This window comes from Gadus morhua, chromosome 7, assembly GCF_902167405.1.
Source record: "Gadus morhua chromosome 7, gadMor3.0, whole genome shotgun sequence".
Taxonomy (NCBI): domain Eukaryota; kingdom Metazoa; phylum Chordata; class Actinopteri; order Gadiformes; family Gadidae; genus Gadus; species Gadus morhua.
The window spans coordinates 29,816,369-29,841,031 of NC_044054.1; the positions used below are offsets into that span (position 1 = coordinate 29,816,369).

The window sequence follows — 24,663 nt, forward strand, 5'->3', positions numbered from 1 at the left end:
CGCATCCAGTCACACACACACACACACACACACACACCAAAAACACACACGTACACAGACATCCATAAAACACACACACTCAACACAGACACACACACACACACACTCAGACACCCATAAAACACACAACTCACTCTTTTGTCTACTCTCATTGCCAAACCTTAAAATCTTGTTGACCATTTCAAAGCGAACATGGCGGCACTGGGCGCCCGGCAGCAGAGCCACTTCCTGTGTGCTGCTGCCGGCCCCATGGCTCCAGATTCCAGCGCCGTAGCACACAGAAGGCCCACTATGCACTCCCAGAGTTATTTATACACCGACCGAGCGGGACCCAGCCGGGCAGTGGAAACACACACACGCACACACACACACACACACACACACACACACACGCAGACACACGCAGACACACACACACACACACACACACACACACACACACACACACACACACACACACACACACACGCATCCACACACACACACACACACACACACACACACACACACACACACAAATGCAGACACGCATCCACACACAACTGTTAATGTCAATACTTTGTCACATACACAAACTGTATGTGCTGTATGTGTATGTTTATGTATCGTTTATAGTACGTACAGTATATCATACACAGACCCCCACAAACAGATGCACATGCGTAAACATGCACATGCAGACGCACACGCGCGCGCGCACACGCGCATACGCACACGCGCACGCTCACATACAGGCACGCGCTCGCTCACATACACACACGCTTCTAAATGCGCTCCAAAAGTTTATTAAAAGTTAAAGCATCTCTCTCAGTCCTGGAAGTACTCGGAGACTAGGGAGAGCTTAATGTACCATTTTGTGTATTAGATTCCAGAGTGTTTCATTAGACGCTGATCTCTATGGGAATCACTGAGAATCCCAGCGCTGGGATTCAGTTAGCCGCCATACTGGGATCAGACGGCTGATGATGGATTAGCGAGACGAAGGTTGTGGACAGATGAGAAAAAAGAGATAAGAAGAGATAAATCCAACAGACGTAGACTCTGAACTATCCCTCTGGTCTTCGTTTGTCACTTAATCCTACTTCTATCCCTTCAACATATTTAGCAAAAAGTCAACCCATGGCATCATTAAAAAGCAATGCTTTCTCTGTGTAGCCTATTCTAAAATTAATATTTTGATTATGAACTTTGTATCCTAAGTATGACTATTATTAAGGCGCTACACTCTTCGTTAAAACCAGACGGGCCAGGAATGCAGAACCAAAACGTGGGGCCTCTCAAGAGCGAACAGGTATTCAAATGAGCTCCGGCCGGTCAATAAGTGACTCTGAAAGCTCCTCGCTCAGATCGCTGAGAACCAGCCCTACAGAAAGAGAACTAATCCTTTTATTCCGGGCCGAGAGCGCGGGGTGCAGGAGGAAAACAACCCCGCGAGCCAGGAGCCAGGGGCCTCACCGACAGGTGTTGGACCGGCTCAGGAGCGCGCTCGCACAGACGGACACCCGCTGGCACAATGCATGCTGGGAGCTGGAGATGCGAGGCCAGCACGCGGGGCCAGTTGGGGGGAAAACATTTTGGCGGAATTTTCTGCTTGAGGCCCTTTTTCTGTCTAATGCTGTTATCTTCTTCCTTCTTGTGTACCACCATTTTTTTGTTTTATTTAACTTCTCGTGTCTTGTATTAAATTGGGAAATTTTGTGCTAGACATATCTGATACAAATAGCATTGGCTGCGCCTTAGCTAACAAGCGTAGTTTGTACAATTTAACATTCATTGGATACAAATTAATATAATTCATAAATAGACACATTGTTTTAAAGTAATAGTCATAAAAAATATATGATTGGACAATATTGCCCTCTAGTGGCAGAACGGCCACCATTGCACTACAGTGAAGCGTAGCAGAAACCTGCAGTGTTCATTTACTGACTCCCTGCTGCATGAAACGAGTGTGTTGTATGAATGGGTGTATGGGGAGTATTTAGCCCATACAGAGTAGCTTTCTGTGCAGAACCTCATACCAGAGCCTTCCTTTTTGCATTCATAAGCTTACAGAGGGTTTCTCTTTACTTCCCTAAAACCTGAACCGGCGAGGAGACCCACATTTGTGATGTCACACTTAAATCGGACCTATCACAGCCACCAATGATAATATTTGCAGATTTAGCGACTTTACCTTACAAACTTCAGCTTTGGTCAGTTTCTAATGGAAAGTCACTAAATAATCTGCACATATTTACAATGTCTGTCAATCTTGTTTAATCGATAAACTTGTAATAGGTATAAACAGTGCATTTTCCTCCTCACCAGTTCATTGTTGTTCTTAGCTCCCTCCTCTTCCTCCTCCTCCTCCTCACTGTCCGCGGACACCGCCGCCACCGGATCGACCGAGCTGATCACCGGGACGTCCCGTCTCCTCCTCAAGCACTTCCTGCTCGTGGCCAGGTTCCTACGGCAACGGCTGACCGGGAATCCCTCGTACTGCGACAGCTCAGGGATCAAATCCGCCTCCTCCGCCTTTTCCTGGTCGTCACGACAATCCTCTTCTTCGGTGGTGGCCGACGACGACGCCGACGCCGACGCCGACGAGCCTCCGGCGTCCGACTCCGCCCGTCGGACGACGCGGCCCGGGCGCCGGGCGCCGTCGGCGTCAAAGTCCCGGAACACGATGAAGCTGGGCTTGTGCTTGACCACCCTCAGGTTTTCCCCGCCGGCGGAGCCCGCGCGTGATTGGCTCCTGGACCCCGGCGGTGGTGGCGTCGTAGCGGTTGGGGGCCCCTGCGGCTGGGCCCCTGGGCCTCGGAGCGGGGATGGTGCGTTGGAGGTCCGGACGGGCCCCCGATCCCCTACATTCTCCGGCTCCGGTCCTGAGGCGGGGCGGGCCCCGGGGCCGCGCTCCGGGCTCAGCATGTCTCTGTTCTCTCTGGGCTTCAGGGTCCCATGGGAGCCGCATACCCCCTCACTCCTCCCCCAGGAGTGAGGGGAGCGGTCCGCCGGCCCCGCCCCAGCGCAGCCGTTCCTGGACCACGACAGAGCCCCAAGAGGGCCCCCACAATGAGCCCATTGAGGGGGTTCAGCGGCAGGTCCCGCCGGGACGTCCCACGCCAGGGTTCGGGCCCTGGCGTGGGCTCTGGAGGCCTGGATCTCCAGGGGGGTCGGAGGGGGCGGGAAACCGTGCAGGGGACCAGGGGGTGGGAGCCCCCCAGGGGGCGGCTGGGACGGGAGAACCCCGACCGGACCCTCGTCCATCACGGACGGCGGTCGTCGATGTGTTGTTCTTATTTTGGGCTTCGGGTGTCAGGAGAAATAATTAGACGCTTACATTTGGGGTATTTTTTTTTAAGTGGCGCCTTGGGGAATACCGAAGTAGTCGTTTGGTCCTCACGTCTTGCTTCTACAGAAGTCTCTAGATCGAAACGAGGAAGGAAAGAGAGGGCGGTAAGAATGGATTATTCACGTAGACATTCAGATGACCCAGGGTCACACGTTTAAAGAAGGCATGGCTGACCATCACCCCCGCTGGAGGTCCCATCTGGGTGTGTCTGTGTGTGATGATGAGGAGATCGTTACTGCAGCAGGCGCACCAGGCCTGATGACGCAGCCTTTATCATCCTCACTCAACATGCTGTACAGCCCAGAACAGGAGACTAAGGCCCATTCCCATTTCTACCCCTTACCCCTTCCCCTTACCCTTACCTCTTCAAAACAAGGGGGAGGGGTAAGGGGAAAGGGTAAGGGGTGGAAATGGGATCGGGCCTTAATTATGTTAAACTCAACTCTTAAGTTTTTATTATTCAATTTCAGATCCCCATTTCCATGAATAGGGTTTGCTTTTTTGCTTTTTTAGAGAACAAGTATCTTTATTTGAACCTGGGCTTTAGCAATACCAAAGGTCCCACCCGAACAAAGCAAACCTCGGCAACATAATTGTATTGCCAATAATAACATTATAGTTCAACAGCTTCTGACATATCACGTGGAGCTTTGCAATCCATGTTGAATAAAACAATGAGACAAATTCCCCAAAAATGTTTTGATTAAAGAAACATCTGGGAAATGTTTTGTCAGACAAAATAAATATGACTGAATCAAAGCAATGTTGAATTGTCTAGACATGGCCCGGTTCATCCAGGGAACCAAAACACCTTCATTGTCTATCGCTTTTCTGGAGAAGTGGATGTTGCTCATAGACAAAGGTGATAGGTTCTCAGCTAGTATTTCCTTTAGTGACACAGTTTTTGGTTCCATGTTGTTTGAAGGTGCATATACCTTGTGTACATTAATCTATATTTAACATCGCACAAAGATGAACAATCACTTCGACCTTTGCGTTACAACCAACCCCAACAATAAACAAACAACAAACATGGTTGCCATTAAGAACCATCAACCAGGAACTAGTGACAAAACCTTGACCTAGGCTCTACCGTTTGGCAAACAATCCATTCAGGGACCAAAGACTTCATGAATTCACTAAGTCATCAGTGCGAGGCAAGCATCAGACATACCAGAGGTTCCTGACGCATGAGATGTGTGTGGAGGTAGAGGAGATGACAGTCCCTTACATTCACAGAGTGCTGGCTGCTGCTGGTGGTGGTGGTGGTGGTGGTGGTGGTGGTGGTGGTGGTGGTGGTGGTGGTGGTGCAGCTGGTGGTGCTGGCGGTGCAGCTGCGTCTGGGCTCGTTGTGTGACAAGGACAGCAGCAGAAGAACAAGAAAGGAAGCCTTTCAAGTCAATCCAACTCTACACTTGAAGCTGAGAGGAGGAGGAGGGATAAAAACAAGGTCACAGGAATGTTTTACCCGCCTACATTACCTCAACACACCCGGAGGCAGGGCAGCAGACAGGTGCTGTGTGCGTGCGTGCGTGCGTGCGTGCGTGCGTGCGTGCGTGCGTGCGCGTGTGCGTGTGTGTGTGTGTGTGTGTGTGTGTGTGTGTGTTTGTGTGTGGAGTGTGTCTGTGTGTTGCAGTGTGTCGGTCTGTGTGTGTGTGTGTGTTGGAGTGTCGGTCTGTCCCTGATTGTGTGTGTTTGAGGCAATGACGATAAGCAAAAAAAGGCATACGAAAAACAATAAAATACCCCCAGAAAACAAAATGAAGAGGATCATTGCAGAGTGCCTGAACCCCCCAGAGACGTACACGGGACGGTTAAACAAGGACCTCGAGACTGAGTTCCACTTCTCCTCTACCTCCTCGTTCCTCCTCTCCTTCCACTGGTTCCTCCTTTACCTCCTCGTTCCTCCTCTCCTTCCACTGGTTCCTCCTCTCCTCCACTGGTTCCTCCTCTCCTTCCACTGGTTCCTCCTCTCCCTCCACTGGTTCCTCCTCTCCTCCACTGGTTCCTCCTCTCCTTCCACTGGTTCCTCCTCTCCTTCCACTGGTTCCTCCTCTCCTTCCACTGGTTCCTCCTCTACCTCCTCGTTCCTCCTCTCCTTCCACTGGTTCCTCCTCTCCTTCCACTGGTTCCTCCTCTCCTCCACCGGTTCCTCCTCTCTTCCACTGTTTCCTCCTCTCCTCCACTTGTTCCTCCTCTCCTTCCACTGGTTCCTCCTCTCCTCCACTGGTTCCTCCTCTCTTCCACTGGTTCCTCCTCTACCTCTTCGTTCCTCCTCTCTTCCACTGGTTCCTCCTCTACCTCTTCGTTCCTCCTCTCTTCCACTGGTTCCTCCTCTACCTCTTTGTTCCTCCTCTCCTCCACTGGTTCCTCCTCTCCTCCACTGGTTCCTCCTCTACCTCTTCGTTCCTCCTCTCTTCCACTGGTTCCTCCTCTCTTCCACTGGTTCCTCCTCTCCTCCACTGGTTCCTCCTGTCTTCCACTGGTTCATAGGTGCCCCACACCAGTCTGCCTCACGGCGAGAGACGTTTGCCACGACGTGCGCATTCCTCAACGGCAGATGAGGTAATGCTCTAAAGAACTTCTTAACCCGTTTAGATCTCTGTCTCTCTCCCTCCCTCCCTCCCTCCCTCCCTCCCTCTCTCTCCCTCCCTTACCCACCTTTTCCCACCTCTGCCCCGAACAACAGAGAGGTTCTCAGAAACGTACTGTGCGGGGCTTGCCTCCCGAACCCATCCCGAAGCGTCCAGTGTTCAGGCCGGCCCCTGTCTCTGAGTGTGTTTCAACACCTCTGGTCAGGGTTGCTCCTCTCTCAGCAGCCTGAGCCTTCAGACGGGCTCTGCATGTTTGGACCTGTTGACCTCTGAGGACCTCAAAGGGGACTGCAGCTTAGGTCAAGTCCAAGACTTCTTTGGGCCATAACTCATTCGTACATTTCTGCTTTTACATTTCCACTGCTTTGTTCCTACAATACTTACAGTACAGATACTTTTTAATCATTTATGTAACCGATGTTTATCAAATCTACAGACGTTTACATACATCCTCATATGATAGTTTGTATAAATAGCCGTACCTCTTTAGTAAATCTGCGCCCATATACGGCTTGATAAATACTGAATCACGGCTGTGAATAAGTACAATAATATGTGCGATCCTGTGTTGTATCTTGACACTACCTGCCAACTCATAGATTCCTCTCTAGTCTTTAAGCTTAGACGGAGCCACCGCGATGAGCAAGCCATATTAATTCACCACAAGGGCAAGGGTTAGGGCTACAGTATATTTCAACACAAGCCCTGCTTACCTGCCGCAACACGCTGCTCTCTGTATATCTGGCATTCCTCCGATGCTAAACTATAGGCAACCACGTTAAACGTTGAAGGAGCAAGTGAGCATTACCAAGGAGAACACAAGAAAGGAGGAATTACAGGCAAAGTGAGGAGAAGCCACATGAAGATCACAATAACACTTTAAGCTTGGTTGGTGTTTAGAAATCTTGCATCAATCAGGATCCATGGATGAATGGGTATATCAGGATGTGTGTCACTGGTTATTAGTTTTCCTAGTCTTACTAATCATGGCATCTATCCAGTGTGTAGCACTATGAATAACAGATCCTCACTTTGAAAACCAACTCAGGCCCAGGGGAATGAGACTTTGCTTTGCAAATATGTATATCAGAAACAAGTTAACACTGTTTTGGATTTGATTTTACAAGTATGTTTTACAAGATCATTTAATATTTACTAGCAAACATTCGTTATTGCAGTTTAATTAACTATATGTATATGAAGACATAGTACAAATACCATAAAGAAGTCCTATATATTTGTAATATGCCCCATTTTGTCTATTTCCATAGTTATTCCATGTTGTTCACTGTACTGTATCTCCTTCATGTAGCCACAATGATCTGCAGATTTCTAACTGTAAATATCATTCAAAATACCTGAAGCCTTACGTGGGTTATTAATGGATTATTTTCCTACTTTAAACCTTGGCTATCAGCGTTGGAAATTATGATAAACCGTTTGAGACCGATTTTATGTCCGGCATTACCATGTCAAAATGAATAAATTAAATAAAAGGAATTCTTCCACATCATCAACCAGCCCTGGAGCCTGAATGAAATCACAGTTGGCAACAGAGAAAAAGCCAATTATGGGATGTGGAGCTTCTACCTTGAAGCGTGTGTCTGTCAGGCTGAGCTGGAATGCATCAATCTGGGAGGAGAGAGGAGAGGAGGGGAAAGGAGAGAGGAGAGAAGGGGAGAGAGGCGGAGAAAGGAGTAGAGAGGAGAGGAGGGGGGAGAGAGGAGAAGAGAGAGGAGAGGAGAGAAGGGGAGAGAGGGGGAGAGAGGAGAGGAGGGGGGAAGAGAGAAGGGGAGAGAGGAGAGAAGGAGAAAGAGGAGAGTAGAGGAGGAGGGGAGAGGAGGGGGCTATGTGAGTCTGGCTGATGCCCACTTAATTTGAATCAAGTGGAAATAATTTGCTATTAGTTATAATACCAGCAATTACACAGTTTACATACGTTTAACAGTTTAATTAATTTTCCACGTTACTTGACATCCCTTCAACTGAAAATCCATTAAAAAAATTCCGCGGACGTATTCTTTTTGACCATCGCAGCCTCCTGTAGCTCTACCGGAAGCCGGAAACAGCAACCCGCGCTAGAAAAACTTCGCGGGAGTTTATGACAGAATAACAACAGAAGACTACACTCAGAAGTAAACAAATCTTACTTCACGTTTAAAACTGAAATGAGTCTTTGGGTGGACAAATACCGCCCGGCCTCCCTGGGGAAACTCGACTACCATAAAGAACAAGCAGTGCAGCTGAAGAACCTGGTGAGTCCAACAAACTGCGGGAAACAGGCTAGTTTGCTAGGCTAAACACTGCCCACATTGACCAGATGGATCGATTCAGCAAGTGTCTTTAAACGCATATAAAATGTAACTTTCGGCATAAGACTTCGGTAGGTATGCGTTGTGTATATAGGTCGTTTGATTCAGTTTGCCGATGTTTGCACAGGTGCAATGTGGAGATTTCCCCCATCTCCTGGTGTACGGACCGTCGGGCGCAGGAAAGAAGACCCGCATCATGTGTCTCCTGAAGGAGCTGTACGGAGCCGGGGTGGATAAGCTGCGTATCGAGCACCAGACCATCGTTGTAAGAGAAGCGACCAACTCAGTTTATTACGGTGTTATGTTATGTACCAGATATGTCAGATATGGTACGGATGCTGTACTCTGGTTTATGATCACTTTGGATCGAAGATAGTGGCCTTCTTTGACTCATCTGCCTTTGCATTTCTTGTCTACAGGCGCCCTCGAAGAAGAAAATAGAAATCAACACGATAGCCAGTAACTACCACTTGGAGGTCAACCCGAGGTACACACATGTTATCTTCTATAAGACACACAGCATTGCTTTGAGCTTCCTACATGTTTCGGTGTTGTTGACTTGTAGGGCTTGTACCGCAATGACCACCTCCATTATGGAAGCACTGAATGTTAGTTTTGATTTATAATGGTTACGTTAGCCAAGGTTACAGTGTATTTAGGTTGATTAAGGATCTGAGTCCTCAATATGTCCCCAATATGGCCATGAGTATCGCAAACACTAAATCCCATGATGCACTGTGATGTACGAGCCCTGTTCTGTGCTGCCTTAGTGATGCCGGTAACCAGGACCGTGTGGTGATCCAGGAGCTGATCAAGACGGTGGCCCAGTCCCAGCAGATCCAGTCCAGCACACAGAGGGAGTTCAAAGGTCAGAAGCTAACGTCTCAAGCCTTTAGAGGCCGGGGCACACCGGAACAGGGCCTAGAATGTACAAAAACAAAGACAATGAGTTATTTACTGATTAAAAGTTTTGTTTTATTCCGTTTTATAATTGTGGCGCAGTTAAGTATGTCTAACCGGTCTGTGCATTAGATATATCAGTAGTAGTAGTATGATCTTAACCCCAGGTCTCTGGTTCCTCCTCTCAGTGGTGCTGCTGACCGAGGTGGACCGCCTCACCAAGGACGCCCAGCATGCATTGCGTCGCACCATGGAGAAGTACATGGGCACCTGCCGCCTCATCCTGTGCTGTAACTCCACCTCCAAGGTGATCGGGCCAATCAGGAGCCGATGCCTGGGCGTGCGAGTGCCGCTGCCCAGCACCGAGGAGGTAACGCCTCCAGGCTGCAGACCCGACTGATGTTCACTGTGAAGCCCCTTTAAGGCTTTTAGTGGGCCAGTTACAGTGCATGTTAAAGAGGCTTCCTTTACATGCACTGTAACTGCTGGACTCCCATGTTCAAAATTAAAAAAAATATATATATCATATTAGCAATATTGACAAAATTATAATAAATGTTACATTATTTTATGACGTACCTCTAGTGAAGCTCTTAATAACAACGGATAAAAGAGAACACTTTATTATGATGTATAAGGATAATCTAAGGACATTTAGTCCAATAGCAATGTTCACCTAGCATTAATTAATGCTATCCACTGACAGTCACCTGTGATCACAATTCACCCTCCGTCCTTTTCATACGTTTTGTCCTCTCCCCTGTGGTTGTGCCCCATCACATTGTGTGCTGGTGCAGGTGTGCAGCGTCCTGTCGACCGTGTGTAAGAAGGAGGGCCTGTCCCTGCCCTCGGAGCTCGCCCGGCAGATCAGCGAGCGCTCGGGACGCAACCTCCGCAAGGCGCTGCTGATGTGCGAGGCCTGCAGAGTGCAACAGTAAGTCGCTCTCTCTCGCTCTCTCTCTCTTTCATATATATATTCTGAGGACCCAAAGCCGCCATGTCTCCCCCGGCTAAGACCAACTTCTAAAAACCAATGAAAACGTACGTGTTCACCTATCTATTGTCTCTAGTTAATGGAGGCCATCCTCTGCTACCCTTGGACCACTTTTTTGTCCCTGAATCATTTTGTTTTGCTGTGTCCCTGTATAAATGAGTTATTATTTTATTAGCATGTGAAAGGATGCTGGAGGCGCGAGTCTTTGGGTGTGATGACAGTATCTCTGCGTCGCTGCACTGCTAGCCTGACGCCATGAAACAGGCTGCTCATTGATACTTTATTTTCCAAATGAAGACCCGCTCGGATGAGTTTCTTTCAGAAGGTGTTCGGGCGCGTTACTGTGGAGTTCATACTGATTAAAGCCCCGACACAGAATGGAGCTCCCTTTGACCGAAGTGTCGTTACTTTTAACGTGTTGTAATGCATACAGATGTCTTACTTTGAAGACTGGGTCAATGGCTGATTGGTCTGTTCACTTCCTGATCGGTCTGTTCACTTCCTGATCGGTCTGTTCACTTCCTGATCAGTATGGTCTCTTCCTGATCGGTATGCTCTCTTCCTGATTGGTCTGGTCTCTTCCTGATTGGTCTGGTCTCTTCCTGATCGGTCTGTTCACTTCCTGATCGGTCTGTTCACTTCCTGATCGGACTGTTTACTTCCTGATCGGTATGCTCTCTTCCTGATTGGTCTGGTCTCTTCCTGATTGGTATGCTCTCTTCCTGTCCTCCAGGTATCCCTTCTCGGTGGACCAGGCGGTGCCAGAGACGGACTGGGAGGTGTATCTGAGAGAGACGGCCAATGCCATCGTCAGCCAGCAGAGCCCGGCCAGGTAAGCAGACGACCACGAGGGAATCATCCTAGCTGGAAGACTTTGTTCCCGTTTCTTTTTTATTCGATTAACCTGAATTGAATACAATTATGAATGAACCAGTTTCTGTTTATATTTCTTCCTTTGACAGTCGTGACCAAGCCAATGTTTTTTACCGTTTCTTCTTTTCTGTTCTTCAGGTTAATGGAAGTACGAGCCAGACTCTATGAGCTCCTGACTCACTGCATCCCTCCTGAGATCATTATGAAGGTACAGTAAGCCCCCTCATGCAGACGGAATTTGAAATCATTCATCTATTTAGGGCATTGTAATGTTATTGGTTAAAACTGCTTCTGATTACTGTAATCTAGTTAAAGCACCAATCAGGTTATGTTATGCAAGAATCTTACCTTGGCATGGTTTTAAGTTTATACACACACACACATTTTTTCTAGGCAAATACTGCAAGAGAACAGTTCACGGGGGTTCTGTTCACACCTCTTGACTTTAGCGGTCCTCTACCCCACTGACCTCAACGCCCACCGGCGTCAGGCCATGGTCCCTGTGGACTCTCCCCCGTGTCCCCCACCTCTAAGCGGGCACTAACCTCCGGTCCGGGGGCGTTTCAGGGTCTGGTGGCCGAGCTGCTGAGCAACTGCGACGGGCAGCTGAAGACGGAGGTGACCCACATCGCGGCCTACTACGAGCACCGGCTGCAGCTGGGCAACAAGGCCATCTACCACCTGGAGGCCTTCACCGCCAAGTTCATGGCCATCTACAAGAAGTTCATGGAGGACGGCCTGGACGGACTCATGTTCTAGAGGGACGGGGGGGGGGAGGAGGAGGGGAGGACCAGGGAGAACTTGAAGGGGGAGCCTTTGACAAACTGAGGAGGTGGATGATGATGATGAGGAGGAGGGATGACGTCTCTGTGCAGCACTTGGAGGGCGGATAAGTCGCGGTCTTGGTATCGTGGCTGATAATATTTCACTGAAATAAATGTTACGTTATTTGTACATTATTTTGATTTATTATGCAGGCATGACATTTAATGATAGGGGCATGATGAGTTCCCTCTAACTTTATAATTGGTTCATATTTTTTTATGGAAATCCCATGAGTGGTAGAAGTGATTGTACAGTACCATTATGGTGCATTATGAGATTAATTTCCCCAATGCAGATTATTGAGTTTACATTTAATAGTGCATGGTTGGCAGAGTTTTGTAGAAGGCAATATTTTGCAGAGGTGCACTCAAGCACAAAGAATAGAAAAACGCATTCTATACACAATGTCACATAGTCGAAATTATTAATGTACATATATAAGTAGTCTGTATTCCATTACAGTAAGCTATATATAGATAGGGGAAATTGTAAGGGTTAAATACATATGGGCTACCAAAACAACATTAACTTGTCAGATTCTTCAATACATATTGGAGGATCAATGGTTTCCTTTATAAGGTGACTTTGCTACACAATAGAACGTGTAAAAAGCAAAGTGTAATCTTGACCGTCTCCTGTTTTCTGAGTGCCGTTATACCAGTAGGTTAGCCATACGTTAAACGTGATATTAGGCCACCAGGTGAGTGTGATTAGACATTAGACCTTTTCCCTGTGTTTTAGTGACATCACAAGTGGGCGTGTCCACCTAGATGTACGATGGAGAGATAAGCAACATTTGCTACGGCCCGTCCTACATCTAGGTGGACACGCGCACTTGTGATGTAACTGAACCAGAGGTAACGGCAGATTTTTAAACAGCTTTAAATGGCTAATCACGCGTCGCGCACACCTGGTGGCATAATTAGCCTAACCTCCTCCCTATGACATAGTTTACCGTATCCAAGCTAATGAACTCCAATATAAATGCTGTTATGAATATCAAGTCTTTTCATTTACATTTAATCGTCTAAAACCAAAGTTAACTTCAGCAGCCAGTCATACACGCACCCACAGTAGCGATCAGACACACATCCTCACACAACAGCCAAACCCAGACCTTAAAACAAAACCAAAGCGTTTAACTACAGCCCAGCGCCGTCAGTAACACTCGGTGCGTCTCTTCGCCGCGTAATAAATAATGAGTCCCAGCGTGATGAGGAACCCGGAGCCCAGCAGCGTGAGAAACCCCAGCAGAGGCCTCCGGGTCAGCAGCTGGCAGTCCAGGCAGGGCAACGGGTCCCGGGGGCACTGCTGGGCGGGCAACCCCGCCACGGGGAAGCCGTTGTGCTCGATGATGTTGCGGTAGTTGGAGAGCGACGCTTTGACGATAACCTCGTCGTGGACCTGGCCGTACAGTCCGAAGCCCGGGTCCCGCATGTCGCTCAGCGCGTAGGCGAAGTACCCCTTCAGGTTCACCCCGTCCAGCGTGGAGGCTGGACGCGATACAACCGGAGAGGCGCGGGAAATAAACAAACGGAAGGAGATGGATTAGGTTACATTACCTTTTTGTCTATAGACAGTGACGGAACATCATTTGATGCGCTCACATTACAGCACATACTATTCTCCATAATTGTAACTAAACCGCCACTAAAATTAAGCCCCAGGAACCTCAAAAAACAACAAGTGGTCAATTTGCGGTTGCTGATTGGTTCTAAATATTCAGTTTGTGCTTGCAGTACTTCAGTTTGACCAGAGATGGTGCTGTGTCTTAGGTCGAGTGTTTTCCATTCTCTTCCAAGTGGAAAAGGCCTCTCAGTTGCACCAGAGAAGCAACCTTGTCGTGTGGCTGCTGCTGGTAATATTTTGCACGTTTTGATTCACTTCCGCTCATAAATACTTCACACTACATAACGTGTGGAAGCATGATCATAACCAGCTGTCTACATTCTCTTCAAGGCCAAACATTACAACCATGTCAAACACGAAAGGAACTCAAATAGCGTTTCAGGGAGTCAGTTCATGAACACATTTCTATTGAGGGATTGTATTGAATTATAATATGTTCAATACATACCTGTAACCTAGCAATTGTTAGTGCTTGGCACTTGTTTCTATGAACATCTTTACTGTACCGACAGCAATATATTGCTGTTTTTCTTTCTTCTGACAAATATATTTGAATTTCCCTCGGGCTTAATAAATGATGTATCCATCTATATATCTATACTTATTGTACGTCGCTTTGGATAAAAGCGTCCCTAAAAATGCCTAAAATGTAAATGTAAATCTGTAGAAAGGGGGTCATGAAAACATGACAACAAACTTTCTCTGTGAACTGTGACCGTGTTTCTGCACATAAACAGCAACAACCACAACAGTGTCACCAGGTCAAAGTGAACAGTGGGAGGGAAAGGCGTGGGATCACATTACCCAGAAGAGGTCTATGTTAGAAACCCGTCACACGTTTCCCTGCGGTGAACGACAGCCACATGTAAACGCCAGGCATGTGGACCAGAGAACTCAAGCTTGAACAGGTCCATGTGTTTTAATGCGCGGCTTTGTCGGTCAGCTGACAGCCTGCTCTGGGGTCGCTGAGCTGAACCTCCTGTCTAATGATTAATCCGTACAGGACACAGAGTAGACGGCTCTAGGAAACAGGTTAAAACATGACACTTCTGACCCACTGGAGCACGGAAATAGACGGTTGATGGGCAGAAAACGCTCAGGTGGAAATCCTGTTGAATATTGAATTATAGGGAATAGAACGCATTCATTCAATATTTCATACCATGAAAAACAAATTAACATTTTATAGAATTTTCCAGTTGGTAACCACGAATTCCTAATAAGTCGAAACATATCCGGCATTAGATCTCCGGTTTTGGCTGTTTCACCTTAAGTCGGGAGAACCGGATCCCACATTTACTATCCTATGTTGAGCAGTGCCTTCTGGGCTGGGCGGGGGGGTTGCCACGGCGACGTGTGGGCGGAGCCTCACCTTTCAGGGCCTCGTTGATGTAGTTGTACAGGTAGTAGACGCGCAGGCTGTCCTTGAAGCGGGCGGGGTCTTCCTGGACCCCGTTGGCCATCACGTAGATGGGCACGTCGCTGTAGTGCTCCTTCACCTGGAGAGGAAGAGGAGTCATGTGACCAGATTGGCAGGGTAGTCATGTGATCACCACGGACGGTCATGTGACTACAGAATACAAACGAGTAGTTAGAATTGCAAAAAGTCACCCCTTGTCGTGTGAAGTTAACCCATTTCACAAACATGACCCCCTAAAAAAATCATTTTATCCAATACTACTAATTCTTCAAATAGTGTTTGTGGAATTTGTGATTCAAGAGCAGATAAGTGACCTTGTGGACGTACTTGAGAACGTGTGTGAGTGTATCTGTGCATTTGTGTGTGTGTATTTGTGTGTGTGTAAGTATGTGTGTATTTCTGTGTGTGCAAGTGTGTGTCGCACGTGTGTGTGTGTGTATTTGTCTGTGTGTAAGTGTTCGTGTATTTATGGTCTGTAAGTGTATTTGTGTGTGTGTGTGTGTGTGTGTGTGTGTGTGTCTGTGTCTGTGTCTGTCTGTGTGTGTGTGTGTGTGTGTGTGCACTGGTCCTCTCACCCAGTTGAGGGCCTTCCTCAGCCCCCAGGGGACCACAGGTCTGGGGGACATGATCCAGGTGGTGTCTATCATGTACTGGACCTCCAGCATGGGGATGTAGGTGTACCTGCATAGGAGAGGAGGGGGGAGGGGAGGGGGGGTGAGGGGAGAGGAGAGTGGGGAGAGGGGAGAGGAGAGAGGGGAGGGGGGGAGGGGGAGATGGGAGAGGAGGGGAGGGGAGGGGAGGGGAGGGGAGGGGAGGGGAGAGGAGAGGGGAGAGGAGAGATGGGAGAGGGGAGGAGAGATGAGAGAGGGGAGGAGAGGAGAGAGGGGAGGGGGGAGGGGAGAGGGGTGGAGGAGAGAGGAGAGGGGAGGGGAGGGGAGGAGAGAGGGGAGGGGAAAGGAGAGGGGAGGGGAGATGAGAGGGGGGGGGGAGCAGAGGAGAGCGAGGGGAAGGGGAGGGGAGGAGAGAGGAAAGAGGGGATTGGGGTGAGGAGAGAGGAGAGAGGGGAGGAGAGGAGAGGAGAGAGGGGAGGAGAGAGGAGTAGAGGAAAGAGGGGATAGGGGAAGAGAGGAGAGTAGATAAGAGAAGACGAGGAGAGGAGAGAGGAGGAGAGGTAAGGAGGGGAGAGGATAGGAGAAGAGAAGAGAGGAGCGCAGGAGTAGAGAGGAGAAGGGAAGAGAGGAGAAAAGAAAAGAGGAGTGGAGTAGAAGTAAAAAGTTAAGAGTTTAAAGCCCTTGAGCAACAAAAAAAAAATTGGTAAAAAAAAGATGGTAGATGCGTTGGTGTCGTTACAAGCAGACAAATGTCAACTACTGCTTGTAACACCACTAACACATCTACCATTTTGTGATGTTCTAGCACCATCTAACATTCCCGGCAAAGGATGCCTTAGTTTAGTGTGTTTCGTGGGGGAACGGTAGCATGAATAGAGAGCGTGTGCGTTCTCCTACGAGTCTTCCTTGGCGTGGGTGACCAGGTCCGTGCTGAAGTGGCTGATGGCAAAGAAGTCAAACGTGCCCTTGACCAGCTGCCGGTCCTCTTCGTTGAACACCGGAAGACTGGTGACAAAAAAGGCAACAACAGGACACGTCATACCCAAGCTGTAACAGCTGGGGCTTCTTGAGAGAAAAGTAAATGCTCATACTTTGAACACCTTTAACTTCTGATGATAACTAAATTGAGGTTAGGTCTTGTAAAAGGACTCGCTTAATGGAAGCCCACAAGAAATAACAATTTATATTGTAGGGTTAGGGTTTGGAGCAGTGGCTACCCCGAGAGTCATTTTGAAGTTGAAACAAGTTGAATTGGAGTGACCCCCACATTCAAAACCAGCGCTCTAGGGTGTATCGGTAGTGTGATTAATTGGAATAACTCCCAGGAGTCAGCAGTTTTACACACTGCAGTCGACTTATTAGCGGGAACGTTTCGGCTTCCAAAACATTCCCGCTAATAAGTCGACTGCAGTGTAGAGACATTAAAACACGGGTTGAGACGACGGTGAGACGTGTTACTCCAGGGAGTTGAGCTGCCGCAGCCAGTTCCTCATCCCAACGGGGTAGTCCCCCTTCCCGAAGATGGGCTCGGCAAACCAGCCCACGCGGAAGTCCAGCACCCGCTTGGCCGGCTCAACGTCCTCCCGCCGGAACGAGAAGGCCGGCTCCACCCAGTCCATCTGCAGGGCTAGGGACACCTGACACACACGCGCACACACACGCACACACACACACACACACACAGACACACGCACACACACACGACGCACAATAACGTGCACACATGCATGCATGAACACACACACAAAGTTAATCTGCTGTGCATGCATGCGCAGCAGATTAATGCATGCAAAATGTTGAGTGTGTGTGTGTGTGTGTTAGTGAGTTAGTGAGTCAGTGAGTGAGCGAGCGAGTCAGTGTGTGTGAGGGTGGACTCAATATCCTGAAAAGATTTATTAGGAGTCATTTATAGTTTAAATCAATCAATCTAATCATCATTAAGGTAAGGTTGCATTCAGAAATAGCCTCACTTGTAATCATCACTCAAATAGCTGCATAAAGCTGTCACATGTCATTCGTCACCACTAATAAAACCATCCACCAAAGCAGCCTCAGCGGCGGGGGTCCAGCGGCGGGCCCTGACCCACCTGGCCGCCCTGCGTGTGCCTGAAGTGGCGGTGGTAGGCGTGCCAGGCCAGGGCGTGGGCCCGCAGCATCTGGTGGCCCTCCTGGTAGCCCACCGTCTCGTCGTTGGGCTCGTTCAGCGTGATCCACAGCTTCACGTGCTCGCCCAGCTCCCGGTAGCAGAGCCGGGCGTACGCCTCGAACAGGTCAGGCGCCTCCCTGGGGGGAGAGGAAGGAGACGACCTTTAACCCCCTACGCGCTTTAACCCTCGACCCCTGGACCCTTAACCCCCCGGGCTGCAGACAGGCCACTGAGGGGCTGCTTTGTCGTTTTCGGCTTGCGGGGAACTTTTCTTCTTTTTTTTCTTTTAAGTCCCCCTCTCGCTCTCTCCATCCCCCCCCCCCCCCCCCCCCCTCCCCCCTCTCCCCCTCCCTCACCTGTTGAGACACTTGTAGGTGTTAAGGGGGGTGGGCAGGCTGGGTGTGTCTCCCCCTCCCTCCCTCCCTCCCTCCCTCCCTCCCTCTTTCCCCCCCTGCCCCCCTCTCCTCCCCCTCTTCCTTCCCTCCCCCTCCCCCCCTTCCTCACCTGTTGAGCCACTTGTTGGAGGTGTGGGGGGGGGGGGAGGGGGTGGGTAGGCTGGGTGTGTCTCCCCCTCCCCTCCCTCTCTCCCCCTCCCTCCCCTCCCTCTCTCCCCCTCCCATCCCTCTCCTCCCCTCTCTCTCCTCCCCTCTCTCTCCCCCCCTCTCCCCCTCCCTCACCAGTTGAGCCACTTGTTGTTGGTGTGGAGGGGGTCGGGCAGGGTGGGCGTGTCTCCCTCTCTCTCTCCCCCCCTCCCCCTCTCTCCCCCCTCTCCCTCCCCCCCTCCCCCCCCCCCTCACCTGTTGAGCCACTTGTTGGAGGTGTGGAGGGGTGCGGGGAGGCTCGCCGTGTCACTGGTGTGGTGCCACAGGGTGATGACGGGCGTGACGTTGGCCCGCAGCAGCTGCTGGCTGAAGCAGCGGTAGTAGCGCAGCAGCGAGGCGTTGGGCCGGCTCACGTCGCCCGAGGGGACCAGCGCCGACCAGTTCAGGGAGAAGTGGAAGTGGCTGACGCCCACCTGCCGGATCTCGTTCACCTGGAGGGAGGAGGGAGGAGAGAGGGGAGAGGAGAGAGGAGGGAGGAGAGAGGAGAGAGGGGAGAGGAGAGAGGAGGGAGGAGAGAGGGGAGAGGAGAGAGGAGGGAGGAGAGAGGAGGGAGGGGAGAGGGGGGAAGAGAGAGGAGGGAGGGGAGAGGGGAGAGGGGAGAGGGGAGAGGGGAGAGGAGAGAGGAGGGAGGAGAGAGGAGAGAGGGGAGAGGGGAGAGGGGAGAGGGGAGAGAGGAGAGAGGAGGGAGGAGGGAGGAGAGAGGGGAGAGGAGAGAGAGGAGGGAGGAGAGAGGAGAGAGGGGAGAGGAGGGAGGAGGGAGGAGAGAGGGGAGAGGGGAGAGGAGGGAGGTAGAGAGGGGAGAGGGGAGAGAGGAGGGAGGAGAGAGGAGGGAGGAGAGAGGGGAGAGGGGAGAGGGGAGAGGAGGGAGGTAGAGAGGGGAGAGGGGAGAGAGGAGGGAGGAGAGAGGAGGGAGGAGAGAGGAGGGAGGAGAGAGGAGGGTTAGGGAGGAGGGAGGAGAGAGGGGGGAGGAGAGAGGGGGGAGGAGAGAGGGGAGAGGAGGGAGGAGGGAGGACGGAGGAGAGAGGAGAGAGGAGGGAGGAGAGAGGAGAGAGGGGAGAGGGGAGAGGGGAGAGGGGAGAGGGGAGAGGAGGGAGGAGGGAGGAGGGAGGTAGAGAGGGGGGGATGTGAGGGGCGGTCCGTAGCCCATCTGGGTTTGCGTTGTACATTGGATTGTATCAAAAACAATGTGACAACTATCTGCATATTTTTCGGTCCCTGCTCGTCTTCAACTACTTCTGGTCCCATGTTTGTTCGTTTTTTACCTAGTTGTCTGATCTTGTTCTTAATTTAAATTGTCTAACTTTTTCATAAGAACACATTTTGATTTACTATCGTGCCCTGTACTGATTGGTGCTTTGTGAAATAAATATAGAGATAGTCCTCTAAATCATATACTACTGATCTTCATGCTTCAGAAAAAAAATAGAAAAACGGCAGGTCTTTCCATCTCATTGACTGCCGCAGCGGTCTCCGCCTTCTGATTGGTCGAGGGATTAAGGAACTCCCCCTGGAGGGAGCAGAGTGACAGACCTGCTGGCGAACGGTGGCGTAGTTAGCGCAGTGCGTGGCTCGGTCGAGGGGCAGCGCGCTGAAGCCCACCAGCCTCTTCAGCTCGCCGTCACTCGAGCGGTTCCACAGGTACACACTGGGGTCCACGAACTGGGTGGGCGTGGTCTCCACCTGGACGAGCAAAGACAACCAATCACACGCCAGATCCCACCAGCCCCTCCCAGCAGCTCTGGGTGTGTCTGTCCGTCATACTGCTGACCAATAGAGATTAAGGAGAGGCCAATAGGGATTAAGGCCTGGCCAATAGAGATTAAGGCGTGGCCAATTGCGATTAAGGAGCAGCCAATAGAGAAGGAGGTCATTATGAATGGAACTCGTTGACAGATTAACCCTTCCACCTCTGACGACGCGTTCACCTGATAGCATTTCAACTAGCATCCCAAGATGCTACCGCTAACAATCAACATCGCGGTGGAACACACCAACCCCCGCACGATGACTACAGCCTCAGTGAAGATCCTTCACCGAGGCTTTTATCCAAAGCGACTTGCAATGGTTCACGCACACATTAGCACACCGGCGGCAGAGTCCACCATGCAAGGCGACAGCCAGCTCGTCAAGAGCAGTCAGGGGGAGGTGTGACTCTCTCAGGGTCCCCTCGACACTCGGATAGGGGGAGACGGGGATCGAACTAGCAGCCTTTCGGTTACAAGTCAACCCGCTCTACCTCCTGAGCTGAGCCAACCGAAAAAGGGGAACTTCAGAAAAACCAAGCAGGGAATCAAACCCAGATCTGTGGAGCTGCCCCGTCACTCCTTCCCCACCGTGGCTGCTGTGTCTTTAATGGTTCGAGCCTCCTCAGTGCACACAGCACAACATAAACCATGGGGCCAGCTGGGGCCCGCTTATAGAGGGGTGATCCTGGGTCCGGTGTTATCAGGCTCCGCAAACAGAGCGCCTCCGTTTGTTTGGTTTATGATTAGGACCAGCGTCTCCCTAATGGCCCCCGTCTGAGCTGGACTTTAACATGAGGGCTGCGCGGATGAAAACAATAACAGCGTCTACAGCAACAATCACTAACCGGGTTTTAATGATCTTTTATCTAAATGATGGGAGGATGCTGAGTTGGAAGCGGACAGATTGGAATTCCTTAATGTTACGGAAAGGTCTGTTCATTTTATGCAGACGTGAACTATTGATTTGATTGATATTTTTAGGACAGAGTCAGGGGTCTTAAATAATTTACTTGCATCATAAGCTCGCCTCTCTGGAGTGATGGATAAATATCTTGTGCCGCTTCAATGATCTTAGGTTAATGTTTTCTTAACCTGGAAATGTAATGAGCAACTAATCGTGCTGTGTTCGTACTCTTTTTTGTACAGTATGTTTAATACCTGCACACTTCATGTACCTCATAATACCATAATGTTATTGGTAGAGCTGTGCAGAATGGTCACACTGTATTGCACATTTTATAGGAAAATACACACACTCACAGAGACACCCACGCACACACAGACAGACAGAGACCTAGAGACACACGCAGACAGACAGACACACGCAGACAGACAGACAGGCAGGCAGGCAACCAGAGACACACACACACACACACACACACACACACACACACACACACACACACCCCTACCTGTATGGAGTTAGCGGAGACGCCCCAGGCGAAGTCACAGGGGAAGAAGCCCTGGGCAGGGCGGTTCTCTGGCAGCTCTGGGAAGCCGTTCTTCTGGATTAAGGCCCTGCAGAGACAAACCACAGACACAACAATAAAGATACAGTACGTTATAGATAGCTCCAAGTGTATATTTATATTATATTGGATTACATGAACTAAATGATATGACATTTGGAGCACATGACAAGCCTTTGTTATTGTCACTTTTAGCATGTATTTAGTCACATGCGCTTGAATTAGAAAATATCCGGTTCAGCATTTCAGTTTTTTAGAAACAGAAATGTTCAATTTGAATGTTTTTTGAATTCCCTTAAAATTCTTCCTCATTGGCAGCATTCAAATCCTCACAATTCTATGAACACGAACCTGCATTACAACATGATCGGATAGGGAGCTTGAGGTCTTGCTCACGGAAACCTTCAGGTAGGTTTAATGGGGTTTGGGGGGTTTGGGGAGGGGGGGGTCACCTGTAGAAGGTGGCTGAGGTCTTGGGCTCCCTCTTCATGCCCGAGGTTTGGAAGTCCACGTGGTAAAGGCCGGTACGAATCCCGTACTCCCGGTGCCACTCGAAGCCGTCCATCAGAGACCACGCCGTGTAGCCAATCACGTTCACCCGGTCCAGGCTGATGGCTATTGGCCCAAAGAGAGTCAACAACAACAACAACACAGATGGATTTAGATGAAATAAACAATGGAGGACATATAGCAGGCCTACTTCCGGATAAATGCAAACATTGAGCTGATATGAAGTATTATGGAGAAATAGAAGGCCTACATTATCATATATGGAAACATTTAGATGATATAGAATATTGAGGAGATACAGGCCTACATGAAGGATATATCTTAACAGTAAGAAACGATGAGAAAACACCATTCAGGAGCTGCCTTACATTTCAGGGTCTCTACGATGAACCTCTTGAGGTAGTACATGTGCTTGGGGTCCTCCGTGTTGGTGTTGCCCAGGACGTACCTGCGGGAGGAACCGGCAGAGAGAGACGGAGATCATTGAGGAGCGGGCGCGGATCGAGGGGGAAACTCAAGGTTGTTACTCAGGGCCTCTTGAGAACGAAACAACAGCAGCAGAAGCAGCAGCAGAAGCAGCAGCAGATCTCTCCAGTATCTCCTCACACGTGACACCAGCTTCAAAACAAACATCAATGTGTTCCAGAACAAAGCCCCTCTCTGCTCCCTCTTCAGCCCATCCTCCTCCCTCATCCCCAGAATGGGGGCAGACCCAGCCCCCCCCCCCATACCAGCCACTCTGGACCACCAGGATGGGGGGCCGGTTGTACTCTGCGTTCACCCAGTACAGCAGCATCCTCAGGTCCAGGTCCTCCTTCTGGCCGAACTTCAGGCTGTCGTTGATGAGGTGGAAGCTGAGCGAGGCGCCGTGCGACAGCGCGAAGAAGTCCGCCGTGCCGCGCACCTCCTCCCTCTCCTCGCGCGTGAAGGCGGGCAGCCGGGGGCCCAGCCGGTCTCTCATGCAGGGAGGGTAGTCCCCGTCCACGAAGAGCGGCCGGGCGAACCAGCCCAGCACGTGGTCCAGGGAGCACTGGCACTCGTGGAGGTTCTGACGGCGCGTGCGGCTGGGCTTGATCCAGTGGGAGGCCAGCGCCATGGACAGCTTGCCGCGCTGCCGCGAGCGGTAGAAGCGGTGGTAGAGGTGCCAGGCGGCCGCGTGGGCCTGGGACCGGGACCCGAGGGGAGGAGGGGGGAGGGAGGGAGGGGGGGAGGGAGGGGAGGAAGGGAGGGACGGAGAAAGGGATAGAGTAGGTCGAATTCCAAGACAACTCATCATTATGACTGAGATAATAACTATTCAATTTAGAGCAAGTGCCTCGGAAACCTGAATATATAACCCTTATAATCACTATACTCAATGAATAAATACTAATATTTACCATAATCATACTAATCTTTTTTTAAATAATTTTAACAGATTGGTTGGCATTATTATCGCTAAAAGGAAAAACGAATTCGCAAAAAAGCAGTGACCTACAGACTAAGAGTTTAATGAGTCTGTACCTTGATGAGATTGTGTCCCACTCGGAACGGGAGGTCAGGGTCATTCTTGATGCCGGGTGCGACCACGCCGGTCCCGTACCCGTGCCAGGCCACCACGAACGGGTTATCAATGGTGATCCAGTACTTGACGTCATCGCCAAACGTCAGGAAACAAAAGTCCGCGTAATCTTTGAAAAGCTCCACGATCCGGCGACTGCCCCAGCCGCCGAACGCCTGCTGCAGGGCGTCCGGCAGGTCCCAGTGGTACAGGGTGACCACCGGCTCCACCCGCGCCTCCTTCAGCTTCCTGATCAGGGTCCGGTAATAGTTGGCCCCCGCCGCGTTGTAGCTGCCCCGGGTCCCGTTGGGGAAGATCCGGGGCCAGGAGAGAGAGAACCTGTAGTGGCTGACCCCCAGCTGCTTGATGGCGCGGACGTCTGCGTTGATGTTGTGGTAGCTGTCGCTGCCCACGTCCCCGGTCATCATGCGGGTCCCACCGCGCGTAAAAGTGTCCCATATAGAGAGCCCCTTGCCGTCCCGGTCAAAGGCGCCCTCGACCTGGTAGGCGGCGGTTCCCACGGCCCACATGAAGTCTCCCGGGAAGGTGTCATAGAGGAGAGCCTTGTCCCCCGGGTAGGGCAGCTTGGCGAATCTCCCCCAGGTCCTCAGCCCGTCTTTTGGCTTCGCCAGCGCGTCGTCCCACTCGGAGGTAAAGAGAAGCAACGTCACGAGGCCGAACACGACACACATGGTGCCTTTCTTTTGTTACCTTTACCGTTTATTGTACATTTAAAATCTACTCTATGAAGTAGCCATTGAAGAGCGACTATGTTTTTTTCGCTCTTTACTTAACCATGCTTGAACGCTCCCCACTGCGCGCCGTCCACCTGTGGCCCCATGCACACAGGCAGGCCTCTCCAGAGCCCAGAGCAAATCTATTAATGATTACCCAAGGCCCTTGACGCACGGCGCTCTGCGGACAGCACTGCGTAACCCTAAGGGGCCCTCGATCACCCTTCTGTCTGGAAGGAAAGACATGGCTCACACGAGATCAAAGTGAAATTGGGATTTTATTGTGGCCATTCCAACTATACATCGACTTCGAATAATATTTTGACAAGTGTAATTGCCAAACCCATCCCTCCTCTCTCCCCCGCATCCACACACTTTACGCAGACTCAGCAGTCGCGGCTAAAAGTCAACTCCATGCAGTTTTC

General features: G+C 50.4%; 3 protein-coding genes across 5 annotated transcripts in view; 1 reads left to right on the forward strand and 2 right to left on the reverse strand.

Annotated features, from left to right (window-relative positions):
• LOC115547274 (stAR-related lipid transfer protein 13) overlaps positions 1-3,383 on the reverse strand; it is a 64,361-nt gene extending 60,978 nt beyond the window's left edge. Inside the window, exon 1 of the mRNA XM_030361368.1 lies at positions 2,308-3,383. Within this exon, the coding sequence (XP_030217228.1) occupies positions 2,308-3,249 (942 nt within the window). The 5' untranslated portion in view covers positions 3,250-3,383. The remainder of the gene's footprint in view (positions 1-2,307) is intronic.
• kl (klotho) lies at positions 1-24,365 on the reverse strand. 3 transcript variants are annotated; one of them, XR_003977345.1, is made up of 14 exons: positions 23,468-24,365; positions 22,696-23,126; positions 22,333-22,412; positions 21,907-22,069; positions 21,398-21,503; positions 19,771-19,920; positions 18,436-18,671; positions 17,580-17,775; positions 16,951-17,129; positions 16,390-16,497; positions 15,457-15,562; positions 14,834-14,960; positions 12,901-13,325; positions 1-27 (listed from the first exon to the last, which is right to left on the reverse strand). XR_003977345.1 is itself a non-coding variant. In XM_030361377.1 (13 exons), exons 1-13 carry the CDS (start codon positions 24,194-24,196, stop codon positions 12,991-12,993), a joined length of 2,946 nt encoding a protein of 981 aa, XP_030217237.1. In that variant the 5' UTR covers positions 24,197-24,365; the 3' UTR covers positions 12,125-12,990. The 3 variants fall into 3 exon arrangements, 2 of the variants coding, with proteins under 2 accessions (XP_030217237.1, XP_030217238.1); XM_030361377.1 differs by lacking the exon at positions 1-27 and having other exon boundaries at positions 12,125-13,325; XM_030361378.1 differs by lacking the exons at positions 1-27; positions 19,771-19,920 and having other exon boundaries at positions 12,125-13,325.
• rfc3 (replication factor C (activator 1) 3) lies at positions 7,970-11,961 on the forward strand. Its single transcript, XM_030361379.1, has 9 exons — positions 7,970-8,183; positions 8,368-8,505; positions 8,660-8,727; positions 9,011-9,108; positions 9,329-9,510; positions 9,938-10,074; positions 10,868-10,966; positions 11,146-11,215; positions 11,575-11,961. Exons 1-9 carry the CDS (start codon positions 8,097-8,099, stop codon positions 11,764-11,766), a joined length of 1,071 nt encoding a protein of 356 aa, XP_030217239.1. The 5' UTR covers positions 7,970-8,096; the 3' UTR covers positions 11,767-11,961.
• Positions 24,366-24,663: the final 298 nt, after the last annotated feature.